Here is an 11,260-nt window from a genome sequence, read left to right as displayed (position 1 = left end):
CTTTCCTTTTCTCCTTTGCTTTTCGCTTCTCTTCTTTTCCCAGCTATTTGTAAGGCCTCCTCAGACAGCCATTTTGCTTTTTGCATTTCTTTTCCATGGGCATCATCTTGATCCCTGTCTCCTGTACAGTGTCACGAACCTCCATCCATAGTTCATCAGGCACTCTGTCTATCAGATCTAGTCCCTTAAATCTATTTCTCACTTCTACTGTATAATCGTAAGGGATTTGATTTAGGTCATACCTGAATGGTCTAGTGGTTTTCCCTACTTTCTTCAATTTAAGTCTGAATTTGGCAATAAGGAGTTCATGATCTGAGCCACAGTCAGCTCCTGGACTTTTGTTTTATAAAGATTGCTCTATTTATTTATTTTTGGCCGTGCTGGGCCTTTGTTGCTGTGCATGGGCTTTCTCTAGTCTGCCAAGCAGGGGATGCTCTCTAGCTGGGGTGTGCAGGCTTCTCATTGCCGTGGCTTCTCCTGTGGAGCACTGGCTCCAGGCGTGCGGGCTTCAGTAGTTGTGGTTCCCTGGCTTCTGAGCTCGAGCTCAGTAGCTGTGGCACACGGACTTAGTTGCTTTGCCGCATGTGGGGTCTTAGCTCGCTGACCAGGGATCCAACCCACGTGCCCTGCATGGCAAGGTGGCTTCTTAACCACTGGACCACCAGGGGGGTCCTCAAAGTGGAGTTTCATAAAAACTGATCAGGTCAGTAGGTGATTACAAAACAGCAGGTACCATGCCAGGATGTGAGGATGCTAAGGTGAATCGTGGAGTGGCTTCAAGGAACTGATAGCTGCTTGAGCAGCAGGGTGTTCTGGAAGGGGGAGGGATCTAAACGTGACTGGAATCTTCAGTTGTGAGGAGGTGCAGGCGTGAGCTGAGGTGCTGGAGCCAGGGAGGACACAGCAGAGACGGCTCCACAGAGCCTTTCAGACAAAGGTGGACACACCTCACAGCTGATCAGCTGGGCAGTGACAGGGTCACAGTGGAATTGAAGACACCCAGGGCATCTTATTTTTTCTTTTGAATTTTTGATTTTGTATTGGAGAATCGCTGACGAACAACAGGGTGATAGTTTCAGGTGAACGAGGAAGGGACTCAGGGCATCTTCCTTGAGTGTGCTGCTATTCCTGGGAGTTTCCAGAACCAGGGGCTCCACAGTCCAAGAAATCTGGGTAGGACCAGATGAGACAAAGATAAGCGGCGCTTGTACTGCAGGAATCCTCAGACTGACTTGTGGGCGTGGCTGTGCATCACCAGTGGGGGAGGGGACGGAAGGCGCAGCATCTCCCCAGCTTCAGCAGGAAAGCCTGCTTATTGGTCTATCCTTAAATGAGATGGACCCCGTGCTCTGAGGGATGCTCGGAAATGCCGCTGTGAAGAGAGTTCCGCAAGAGTGAAGAGGGATGGGCAGCTTCTAGGCTGCCGAGAACACTGGCCTTGTTGACATCCATCTGAGCACTCGAGGTAGCAGCGATCAAGAAAGCCAGGGAGGGTGGGAGGAGGAATACGGACCAGTGGGAAAAAGTGAAAGTGTTTGTCACTCAGTCGTGTCCGACTCTTTGTGACCCCATGGACTGTAGCCCACCAGGCTACCCTGACCATGGGATTCTCCAGCAAGAATACTAAGAGTGGGTTGCCATTCCCTTCTCCAGGGGATCCTCCCGACTCAGGGATCAAACCTGTGTCTCCTACTCTGCAGGTGGATGCTTTACCACAGAGCCACCAGGGAAGCCCAAAGTATGTTAGGGTCTCTTTGTGATACAGACCAGGATGGATGGGAAATCATGAAGAAGAAGGAGTAATGATTATTCAGAGAACAACTTGATCTCGGGAACAAGGGGTGGATTGACATATATGTGTGTGTACTAACATGTTGAGAATAGTTTCGAATAAACCTTGTTTCTTCCTTACCATATAACTTCAGGATTCCCTGTAATAATTAACGTGTAGTCTGGGTTGTGACCAGGACCTCAGTTTCCCTCCCTTGGTGAGTGACTCCAGCTGGTCTGAGCGACGACGCCTGTGTCCCCTGCAGGTCATGTACCGGCGGATCCTGCTGCAGGCGGGCTTCATACAGTTTGCACAGCTCCAGTTCCTGGAGGCTAAAGAACTCTTCAGGTAACTCGAGGAGCTGGCAGCGAGCCCTCCTGTGTCCCTGCGGTCGGGTCTGCGGTTGGACCTCCGTCGTCACTGGAATGCTGTGACGGGAGAGTCGTGTAGCGGCAGTGCTCTGGGAGGAGTGGGGAGGCCCCCGCCCCCCTTAGCCCAGGGGTCACTGTCGTGTGTCTTCAGGGTGGGGCTGATGAGAGGCGTATAGAGTGGTCCTCGGAGAGAGGAGACGGCAGTTCTAAAGAGTGCATGTGATGACCTGTGGATTCCCTGAGGGCTTGGTTTCCCTTTGCTCCAGAGATTTTAACTAAAGGCTGTGAGTCTAGAGAGAGAACAGGTGGATTTATGAGAACTGTTCTTGTTCTAGAGACATTGTGAACCATGTGCTTCTGACTCAGTGTCTTAGGAAGCCATGGTCCCTTCTGTATTTCATGAATCCTGCACATGGGGGCCCTCCCACCACCCCCACTCCCTACATGGCCCAGCACCCCATCCCCAGCAGCCCTTCTTCTGGTGGGGGGGAGCAAGAGGGGGTGGTCAGGTGTGTGCTCTGGGGTCAGCAGCTGTTTATGTTCGCTCAGCACTCATGCAAAAGATCAAATTGCACCTGCTCTGATAGCCCTTAAATGTCCCACGAAGGTGTGGTCTGTAGAGTAAGTTTTCTAAATGTCCAAGTAGAACAGACTTTGTGCGCTTCCAAGCCGTGGAGGAGGAGGTGTGCACAGAGCCTCGGAATCCGCCTTTGGTCAGAGGTGCAGTGCCACTGCCGTTCCTTCCTGCCCGGGCTTGCAGGGACCATGGCCCCCCTCAGCCCTAGGGGTGTGATGTCCTCGGCAGCCGAGCCCCCTGTTCCATTGTGGGGCCTGAGGTTGGCGGAACGTGGTGCTGGGCTCTGCGGGCAGTGGTGGGGTCCACTCCCGGTTGGCTTGCACCCTTCTCTCTCTATGCCTCACAAACTCTGCCCCTGTGATTGCAGGAGCGGCCAACTCGACGTGCGGGAGCTCATCTCCCTGTACCCACTCCTGCTGCCCACGTCCTCCTCGTTCACCCGCTCCCACCCGCCCCTGCACGAGTTTGCAGACCTCAACCAGCTGACACAGGGTGACCAGGACAAGGTGGCCAAATGCAAGCGCTTCCTCATGAGTTACCTGAACGAGGTCCGCAGCACAGAGGTGGCCAACGGCTACAAGGAGGACATCGACACAGCCCTGCTCAAGCTGTATGCCGAGGCCGACCACGACAGCCTGCTGGACCTGCTGGTCACTGAGAACTTTTGTCTGCTGCCTGACAGCGCTGCCTGGCTGGAGAAGCACAAAAAGTGAGTGTCTTTCCATCCCCACTCCAGATGCTCCCCAGGGGCTCCCCGCCTGGCCCTTCCCTGCCCCCTACCTTCAGATGCTGTTGTGCTACTAATGAACCAGAGCGACTTCTGAGTCCCACACCTTCCTCCAGGGACCACCTGTCACCCTTGGGTTCGTCAGCCCCATCACGGTCTGCAGACCAGACAAAGGGGTCTCAGAGACCACTCAGCTCCCATGTCAATCACTCAGATGGGTCCATCTCTAGGCGACCTCATGGACTGTAGCCCGCCAGGCTCCTCTGTCCATGGGATTTCCCAGGCAAGAATACTGGAGCGGGTTGCCATTTCTTCCTCGAGGGGATCTTCCTGACCCAGGGACTGAACCCGCATCTCCTGCACTGCAGGCAGATCCTTCACCGTCCGAGCCACCAGGAAAGCCCCTCCATACTAACTCGTTAATGACAGAACATGCCGTCATGGGCCTTGTGAGTCAGCGCATCGTCCTGTCTTTTCCATGTTCCATCTCGATGGGATCGGCCTGTGCTAGCTGCCACATGTGTGTTGGTAAAATGATAGCTCACTTCAGCCACTGATGACCAGATTGAATAGAGAGGCAGATACCTGGATAAGTAGATAGAAAGGCAGGCTTCCTGATCCTGTGGGCGAAAGGGATCAAACTCTGCCTTCATTACAGGCATGAGCTGGTCAGCACCCATCCCCTTGCTGACTGACCTCCGGGTACCATACGGGCCTGTCTGTAGTGATGACCCGACTAGACCAGCTTCATCCTGGGGGCAGGGGTCTAAGCCTTCCGGGCCTGGGCTGGGGGTTTCTTTAAAAATGAGGGGTGTTGGGTGCTCCCCGTAAGATTCTCTGTCCATGACCTTTGTTAAGCATGTGACATGGCTGAGGTGCTCGTCAAATCCTGAGGGGACAGGGGCTCACAACCCAAATCCCGTTCAGATGCAGGACATCACAGGCTGGTGACTGGTCTCCACGCAGGCGGTGTCTTCTTTGGCCGTTTCCCTGAGTTTCCAGAATGCACTGTGGAGCAGAGTGATTCATGAAGGAACCAGACAATGCCCTGCCCTCTGGTGGCAGCGACGCTGCGACTTGGGACGGGAGGGTCCGGCGAGTCAGTGTAACTCTCTAAAATCTCCCTAGAGAAGAGAAGGGTTCCAGGGGATAGTGTAGTGTCTTTGCTCTTTGAGGGGAGAAGTCTGACAGTCCCTGAGGCAGCTTGCCGGGAGAGGAGGGGGACCAGGAGGGGACACCCCTAAGAGCTGGGGAGGTGGGAACAGCTCTCGATCTAGGCAATTCCGTGTTGTCACTGATCCTGTCCACTTAGAAATGAGAACACAAGGGCCACAGAGGGTGAGCTGCTTGCTCAGGGTCATACAGTCCATGAGTGATGAAGCCTGAATTGAAACTCAGGGCCCAGGACTGTGGGTGCCCCCCTGCCCCTGCCACCCTGACTCTCCGTGACCTGTTCTCTGCCATGCCTGCATGCTGTTGGCCTTTCTTGCAGTTCAGAATCCCCCCTTCCAGAATAGCTCACACAGCCTCCCTTCCAAACAGTCTTAATTCCCCGTGATGATTTTAATGGTGCCCTCAAGAGATGGGAAATCATACTAGTATTGGAAGTAAATTGTAAAGCAATTCCCAATGCGAGTTTCCATCGTATAATTGTAGTTTTACTTTTCAGCTTATCTTAGATTTGAATATGGTCCTTTACGGAAGTTGATAGGGAATGCATTTTCATATGATACGTAAATAAACAGAGGTGGGGGTCTTTCTGCTGCTTGAAATGTGCTGCTGATCTGAGTTGAATAGAACACGCGGGGCTGGGGGAGGGCTGGGCATCGCTGTGGGGCTGCCGCCTGCAGTTTGTGGTCAGCAGAGGGTGCCCTGACCCTGTGCTTTACTGCAGGTACTTTGCTCTGGGCCTGCTCTACCATTACAACCACCAAGATGCCGCTGCGGTTCAGGTGAGTTCAGAGGCTTCTAGGTGTTGCTGTAAAACCACGTTTAACTCTGAGTTACTTGAAAAAAAAAAATCACAGCTTGGTAGAGACCGCTCTTGCCTGATCATAGCCCTTGTTACAGAACAAGAGTGACACCTTTTTTGAAAATGAATCCCTGAGAAACAGCAGCCTGGGGTTTTCTTTTCTTTGCCTTTCCGTCTCTCTAAAGAACATTGTTAAGACTGAGTTTTTTTAAATGTGAGAAAAATAGGATTTCATACTGAGCCACGAGGCCTGCGACATCATTGCCTTATCAGAAATTGAGACTGTGAGTAGTAGTTTGTAATTTCTACCATTAATGACAGCAAGTTTTGTAGGCAACTGAGTTACCCATCATCTGCGACAAAACCAAAGCTGATTAAGGCCAGTCGCTTGCCCGTGGGACACCACTGGTCAGCGGGGAGCTGGGGTCTGAGCCAGTGCTCCGGGCCTTGGCAGGGGTTCTGTGCTCAGATGTCTCGGCCTGTCTCTTATGTCTTTTGTGAGCGGCTGGGAACACCAGCAGTGCTCACAAACTCATCAAACATACCTGCTTGCTTTGAGAAACTATCACGATAATGTGATTGTGGAATAGGTAAAAAAAAAATTTAAGAGCAGATTTGGGAGTCTAAGATAGCATTTTCATTTTTTTAAACACCAAGTTGTAAGAATTATGGTTTGCTTTAAATGTATTAATAACAGCAGAGCTGCATAGAGAGGAATTTATAAAACTGAAGTAATTAGGAATAAATCTCCATCTATGGCAGAATTTTTTTAATGACACATTTCAATGATTGTGTGAGTAGTTGGTTTAGGGAATTCAGCACTGAAGAAATTAGTAATATAGAAAACATTTGTACACTCGTATCAAAATTGCAGCATTTACACTGCCCACCTGTTTCTTGGGCTTCTTTCTGGGAGTGTGGTTCAAAGGTCAGTGTGGACAGGTGGGTGAGGTCTGCGGCACAGGGATGATGCAAGACAGGCTCCCAGGCAGCGCCCATCTCTTCCACCCCTCGTGATGCCAATTCATTCTGAGTCTCAAAGTAAGATTCCATCTTCACGGCAGGGAAGTGCCTGAGTGAAATAGCAAAGGCCTTTATTATGAGAATCTACCCTGAGCCTCGTGCCCACGGGGGTGGGAACACCAGGGCACAGGGTCACTGAAGTGTTAGAAAGCACATCTGAGTATGACAGCCCAAAAGGGGCTTCAAAATCAGGAATTCCTGTGATGGAGAAGGTGGAAACGCCTAGCTGATGGGTGCAGGTGAATTTCTTCTCTGTCCAAACACTGTCAATGATTATTTTATTTCAGGAAAAACATTTTATAATGCATCCACATCTCCCCATATTTTATATTTACTATTTGTATTACTGAGATCTCACGAGAAAGAAAAGAAAGAGAACTTGATGCTTTATGTTCTTGATTTCTTAGGCCATGTTCTCTGTATTTTTTTCATCTATTAGAAAAAAATTAAGATGGACTTAAGCCTTTAAAGTTTGTGTTACCACTCTGAAATATATCAAGGCCAAGTAAGCACATGCACATCCTCTCTAAGCTAGTTCTAAGCTGTCTGTGTCCTTCCATCCCACCTGTCCCGGCTCCCCCTCTCCAGCTCTGGGTGAGCATCGTGAACGGGGACATTCAGGACTCCACGCGCTCAGACCTGTACGAGTACATCGTGGACTTCCTCACCTACAGCACTGACCCCGACCTCGTGTGGCGGCATGCCGACTGGGTCCTGCAGAGAAGTCAGGAGGTTTGTGCTTCAGCAGTGCCTTTGCAGGCGGGCGGTGTGTTTAGATGGGCTGGGGAAGCATCGCCAGGCTGGTCACATGGTGGAACTGAGACTTGGGTCCTGGCTCATAGAACTCGGAGTCCATGCTCATCAGAGCTATGCTGTGTTTTGGGGTTGTGGAGTGTGTGTGTGTGTGTGTGTGACGGAGCGTGCATGTGTAAGTCCAGGGACACGCTCCCCCTGACCCCCACCACCTCTGTAGCATTTCTTGGAAGATAATGTTGCACTACGAGCTCCAACTGACTGTCGGAGGCGGCCTGGAGATGCTGGGGTCCCTCTCGGGTCATGCACACAGTTTGTCTGGGCGTCTGGAGAACCAAGTTGACTGAATCTTCAGCCTCTTATATCTTCTTTCACTTACCATAAGTGACCGTCCTTCTTTCGCTTGATCTGAGTGTAACAAAGCTGTCGTTTCACAGATTGTGGAAACCTGCTATCTATAAATGTGTGATTCCTTAGTTTCCAAGCCTTTTATTTATTTATTTATTTTTAAGATTTTTTTTTTTTTTTTTACGTGAACCTCTTTCACAGTCTCCATTGAATTTGTTACAGTATTGCTTCTGTCTTATGTTTGGGGTCTTTTGCCCCTGAGGCGTGTGGGATCTTCACTCCCTGGCCAGGAATTGAACCTGTACGCCCTGCCTTGAAAGGCGAAGCCTTAACCACTAGACCGCCAGGGAAGTCCACCCCCAGCTTTTTTAGAAGGCCCAGCTGGAGCTCTGGGTTATTTCCTGTCTCTGTCAGCACTCCACACTGCTCTGGTTTTCTGAATCATCACGATTTTGACAGTGCTTTTACCCAAAGCATGCAGCGCTCACAATAAAGATAAGATGGGGTCTTTGAAAAGCACGCTGACCAAATGGCTACTTTTCTTTCAGGTCGGAGTTCAGGTTTTCACCAAGAGACCACTAGATGAACAGCAGAGTGGTTTTAACCCAGATGATATCATCAGTTGCCTTAAGAAATACCCTCAAGCCCTGGTTAAGTACCTGGAGCATCTCGTCACAGAAAGGAGACTGCAGGTGAGGCCCGGCTCTCAGGCCAATATCATGGGTTTGCTGGGGCCCCATGGGGACCTGAACTTGGCCAGTGGGTCTAACTGAACGTCTTATGTTCCTGGCGCTCAATCTGTACTTGCGGGAGGTCAGAGAGGGAACCAGACATTTGTGAAAGAGACCGGAGGCCCAGGTGGCTTGTTTTCACCCTCCACCTCTTGTCCCGTCCACTTTCATTTTTCTTCTTTGTTTTTCTTCCTTGTTATTTTTCTTAAAGGAAATGAGTGAAGCTTCCTTTCTTTGGAGGCAGCTAAATCTTGTGGGCCTTACCTAAATCCTGTGGCCCTTACTTCTCAGAATGAGATACTTTCCCCTAGATTCTGTTTCATTCTGCTTATTATTTATTCGGCTGCATTGGGTCTCAGTTGTGGCACGTGGCATCTTGTGGCATGTGGGCTCTTTCCTGTGGGCTTAGTTGCCCCCCAGCATGTGGGATCCTAGCTCCCCGACTAGGGATCAAACCTGCGTCCCCTGCATTGGAAGGTGAAGGCTTGACCACCGGACCCCAGGGCAGTCTCCCAAAAAGTTTATATTCAGGTCCTCCATCATGCTTTCTGAAAGCTTTCTCTCCAGTACTTGCATTCTGTTGACCTGGAGCCCCTGCTCACATCACACATCTGGGCTCCCACACATGCCATCCGGGGCGGGGGTGGGGCGGTCTCTGGGCTCCTGCACACGTCGTCAGGGGCGGGGGTGGGGTGGTCTCCTGGCCCCCTGCACATGCTGCCCGTTTGCTCGCCCCTGTCCTGCAGAAGGAGGAGTACCATACGCACCTGGCTGTCCTCTACCTGGACGAGGTGCTGCAGCAGAGGCCCTGCACCCCCGACAAGGATGCAGAAGTGACTGAGACGCAGGCGAAGCTGCGACGCCTGCTCCAGGAATCTGATCTCTACCGAGTTCACTTTCTGATGGGTGAGTGGACCCACGTAGCCTCTGTGGATAAACGTCACAGGGTGCGGGGGGGACAAGGTGGCGGTCTGTGAGCCTCTGTGGCACCGAGTCAGCCTCCCGGAGGCCAGGGATGCCTCCCATCTGTCCTCTGCCCTCTGGCCACAGATAGGCCCTTTAGCCAATGACCCAGAGGCTGCCCGGGGTGCTGGGAGGTCTGTGCATTCACTGAGCAGAGCTGCTTTGAACTTGCTCACTCGGCTTTGAAGCACTCTGATCAGTTCCCTCTGAGGCTCTAGCTGTGACCATGACTTTGCTGGCTGGCACTACCCCCAGCAGCCCGCTCAGCCACTCCAGGCTGGGAGGAAGGCATCCTTCCTGGAGGGGGTCCAGTTTTCACTTCCTCCAGGGCAGGGACCGCAGTGTCCGTGTTGTCTGGCAGAGTGAACTGTCTCCTGCTCTATGGGCACCATGGGATTTCCAAGTTGTCCTTACTGGGTTAAAATACTTCTCTTTAGCAGCATTTAACTCCCAATCCTTTCTCATGGTTCATGGGAGGTGTGTCCTGTATAGACCCCACAATTGAACTCACAGGCACTACACCATCACGCCTGGCAAACCACTGGCCACGTTTCCATCCATACATAACCTTGTTTATGTGCATTCTGTTGAAAATACTTTATTTAGTGTATATTGTTGATTCACTGACACTGACCTCATGGCCAGAAATAAGCACATGACTCAGGCCTGAATGATGTTCCCATGAAGAACTTTGTCCCAAGGCACCTGGCAGTCCTCCTGTACCTAGACACCCCCAAACTCTGTTACCCAAGGCGGTGTCCAGGTAGCCAGAGTGGTGGTGTTTAGGGGTGTCTGGGCATCCTGGGGGACTTCTCAGTGGCTCAGCAGTAAAGAATCTGCCTGCCACTGCAGGAGACACAGGTTTGACCCCTGGGTCGGGAAGATCCCCTGGAGGAGGAAATGGCAACCCATTCTAGAATTCATGCCCAGGAAATCCCATGAACAGAGAAGCCTGGTGGGCTACAGTCTATGGGGTCGCAAAAGAGTTGGACGACTGAGCAGCTGAGCACAGGCAGCCTGGGTGGTGGCGTCTCGGGATTTCCATGTAGCCAGAGTTGCTTTGGGCTCTCTTAAGCTCACAGTGCTGGCAGGCAGGTGCATGGCTGGACATCCCCCGCCTGGCACGGGCACTTCAGTCCCTCACTGGCAGGTCCCACCCCGCAGACAGGACCCGAGGCGCCGGGCTGCCCCTGGAGAGCGCCATCCTGCACGGGAAGCTGGAGCAGCACGAGGAGGCATTGCGCATCCTGGTCCACGAGCTGGCGGACTTCCCGGCAGCAGAGGACTACTGCCTGTGGCGCTCTGAGGGCCGCGACCCACCCTACCGCCAGCGGCTCTTCCACTTGCTCCTGGCTGTCTACCTGGGCCCTGGCCCTGCCGCGCCCGCGCGGACCGTGGCTGCCGTGGACCTGCTGAACCGCCACGCCGTGGAGTTCGACGCAGCCCAGGTGCTGCAGCTACTGCCGGGCACGTGGTCAGTGCAGCTGCTCTGCCCGTTCCTGATGGGTGCCATGCGGGACAGCATCCATGCCCGGAGGACCACGCAGGTGGCTGTGGGCCTGGCCAGATCTGAAAACCTCATCTACAAATATGACAAGGTGAGAGCTCGGCCCTCCTGGGTGAGACGTTTAACGTTGATGTTAACCCTGGAAAAACAGTCTTGGTCTGTTTTCTTCTCTATGACTTCGACACAGGGCATGTGTGGGTTACTCACACAGACACGGCTGTGGGAGCCAGGCTGGCAGTGGTGAGGTTGGGGCAGTCTCCTGCCCTGCAGACGCCAGCGATCAGGAGAGCAGAGGGAGGTTGTGGCCAGGCCCCAGTCCACACCGCAGGTCATGGTGTCACTCCGTCCACCCAGCACATCCGTGCGGAATTGGCTGTTACTGTCCCCTTTCACAGAAGGGGGAGCAGGGACGTGGGCTGTCACAGAGAGCACACAGGAGCCAGATGTGGACCACAGGCTGGTTCAGAGCCCCATTCTTCATCCTGCCTCCATCCTCCAGGGCTGCTGTAACAGATTA

At 52.5% G+C, this 11,260-nt stretch overlaps 1 protein-coding gene across 1 annotated transcript in view; it reads left to right on the top strand.

The window, feature by feature from the left end:
* TGFBRAP1 (transforming growth factor, beta receptor associated protein 1) overlaps nucleotides 1-11,260 on the top strand; it is a 27,753-nt gene that overhangs the window by 12,448 nt on the left and 4,045 nt on the right. Inside the window, exons 4-10 of the mRNA XM_010829689.1 lie at nucleotides 2,037-2,119; nucleotides 3,087-3,428; nucleotides 5,341-5,398; nucleotides 7,030-7,173; nucleotides 8,091-8,234; nucleotides 9,020-9,179; nucleotides 10,401-10,834. Of these exons, the coding sequence (XP_010827991.1) occupies nucleotides 2,037-2,119; nucleotides 3,087-3,428; nucleotides 5,341-5,398; nucleotides 7,030-7,173; nucleotides 8,091-8,234; nucleotides 9,020-9,179; nucleotides 10,401-10,834 (1,365 nt within the window). The remainder of the gene's footprint in view (nucleotides 1-2,036; nucleotides 2,120-3,086; nucleotides 3,429-5,340; nucleotides 5,399-7,029; nucleotides 7,174-8,090; nucleotides 8,235-9,019; nucleotides 9,180-10,400; nucleotides 10,835-11,260) is intronic.

The sequence above is a fragment of the Bison bison genome, unplaced genomic scaffold (assembly GCF_000754665.1).
Source record: "Bison bison bison isolate TAMUID 2011002044 unplaced genomic scaffold, Bison_UMD1.0 scf7180017864508, whole genome shotgun sequence".
Lineage (NCBI taxonomy): Eukaryota > Metazoa > Chordata > Mammalia > Artiodactyla > Bovidae > Bison > Bison bison.
The sequence above is the reverse complement of the archived record's forward strand: the minus strand, read 5'-3'. Positions and strand labels throughout refer to the sequence as shown.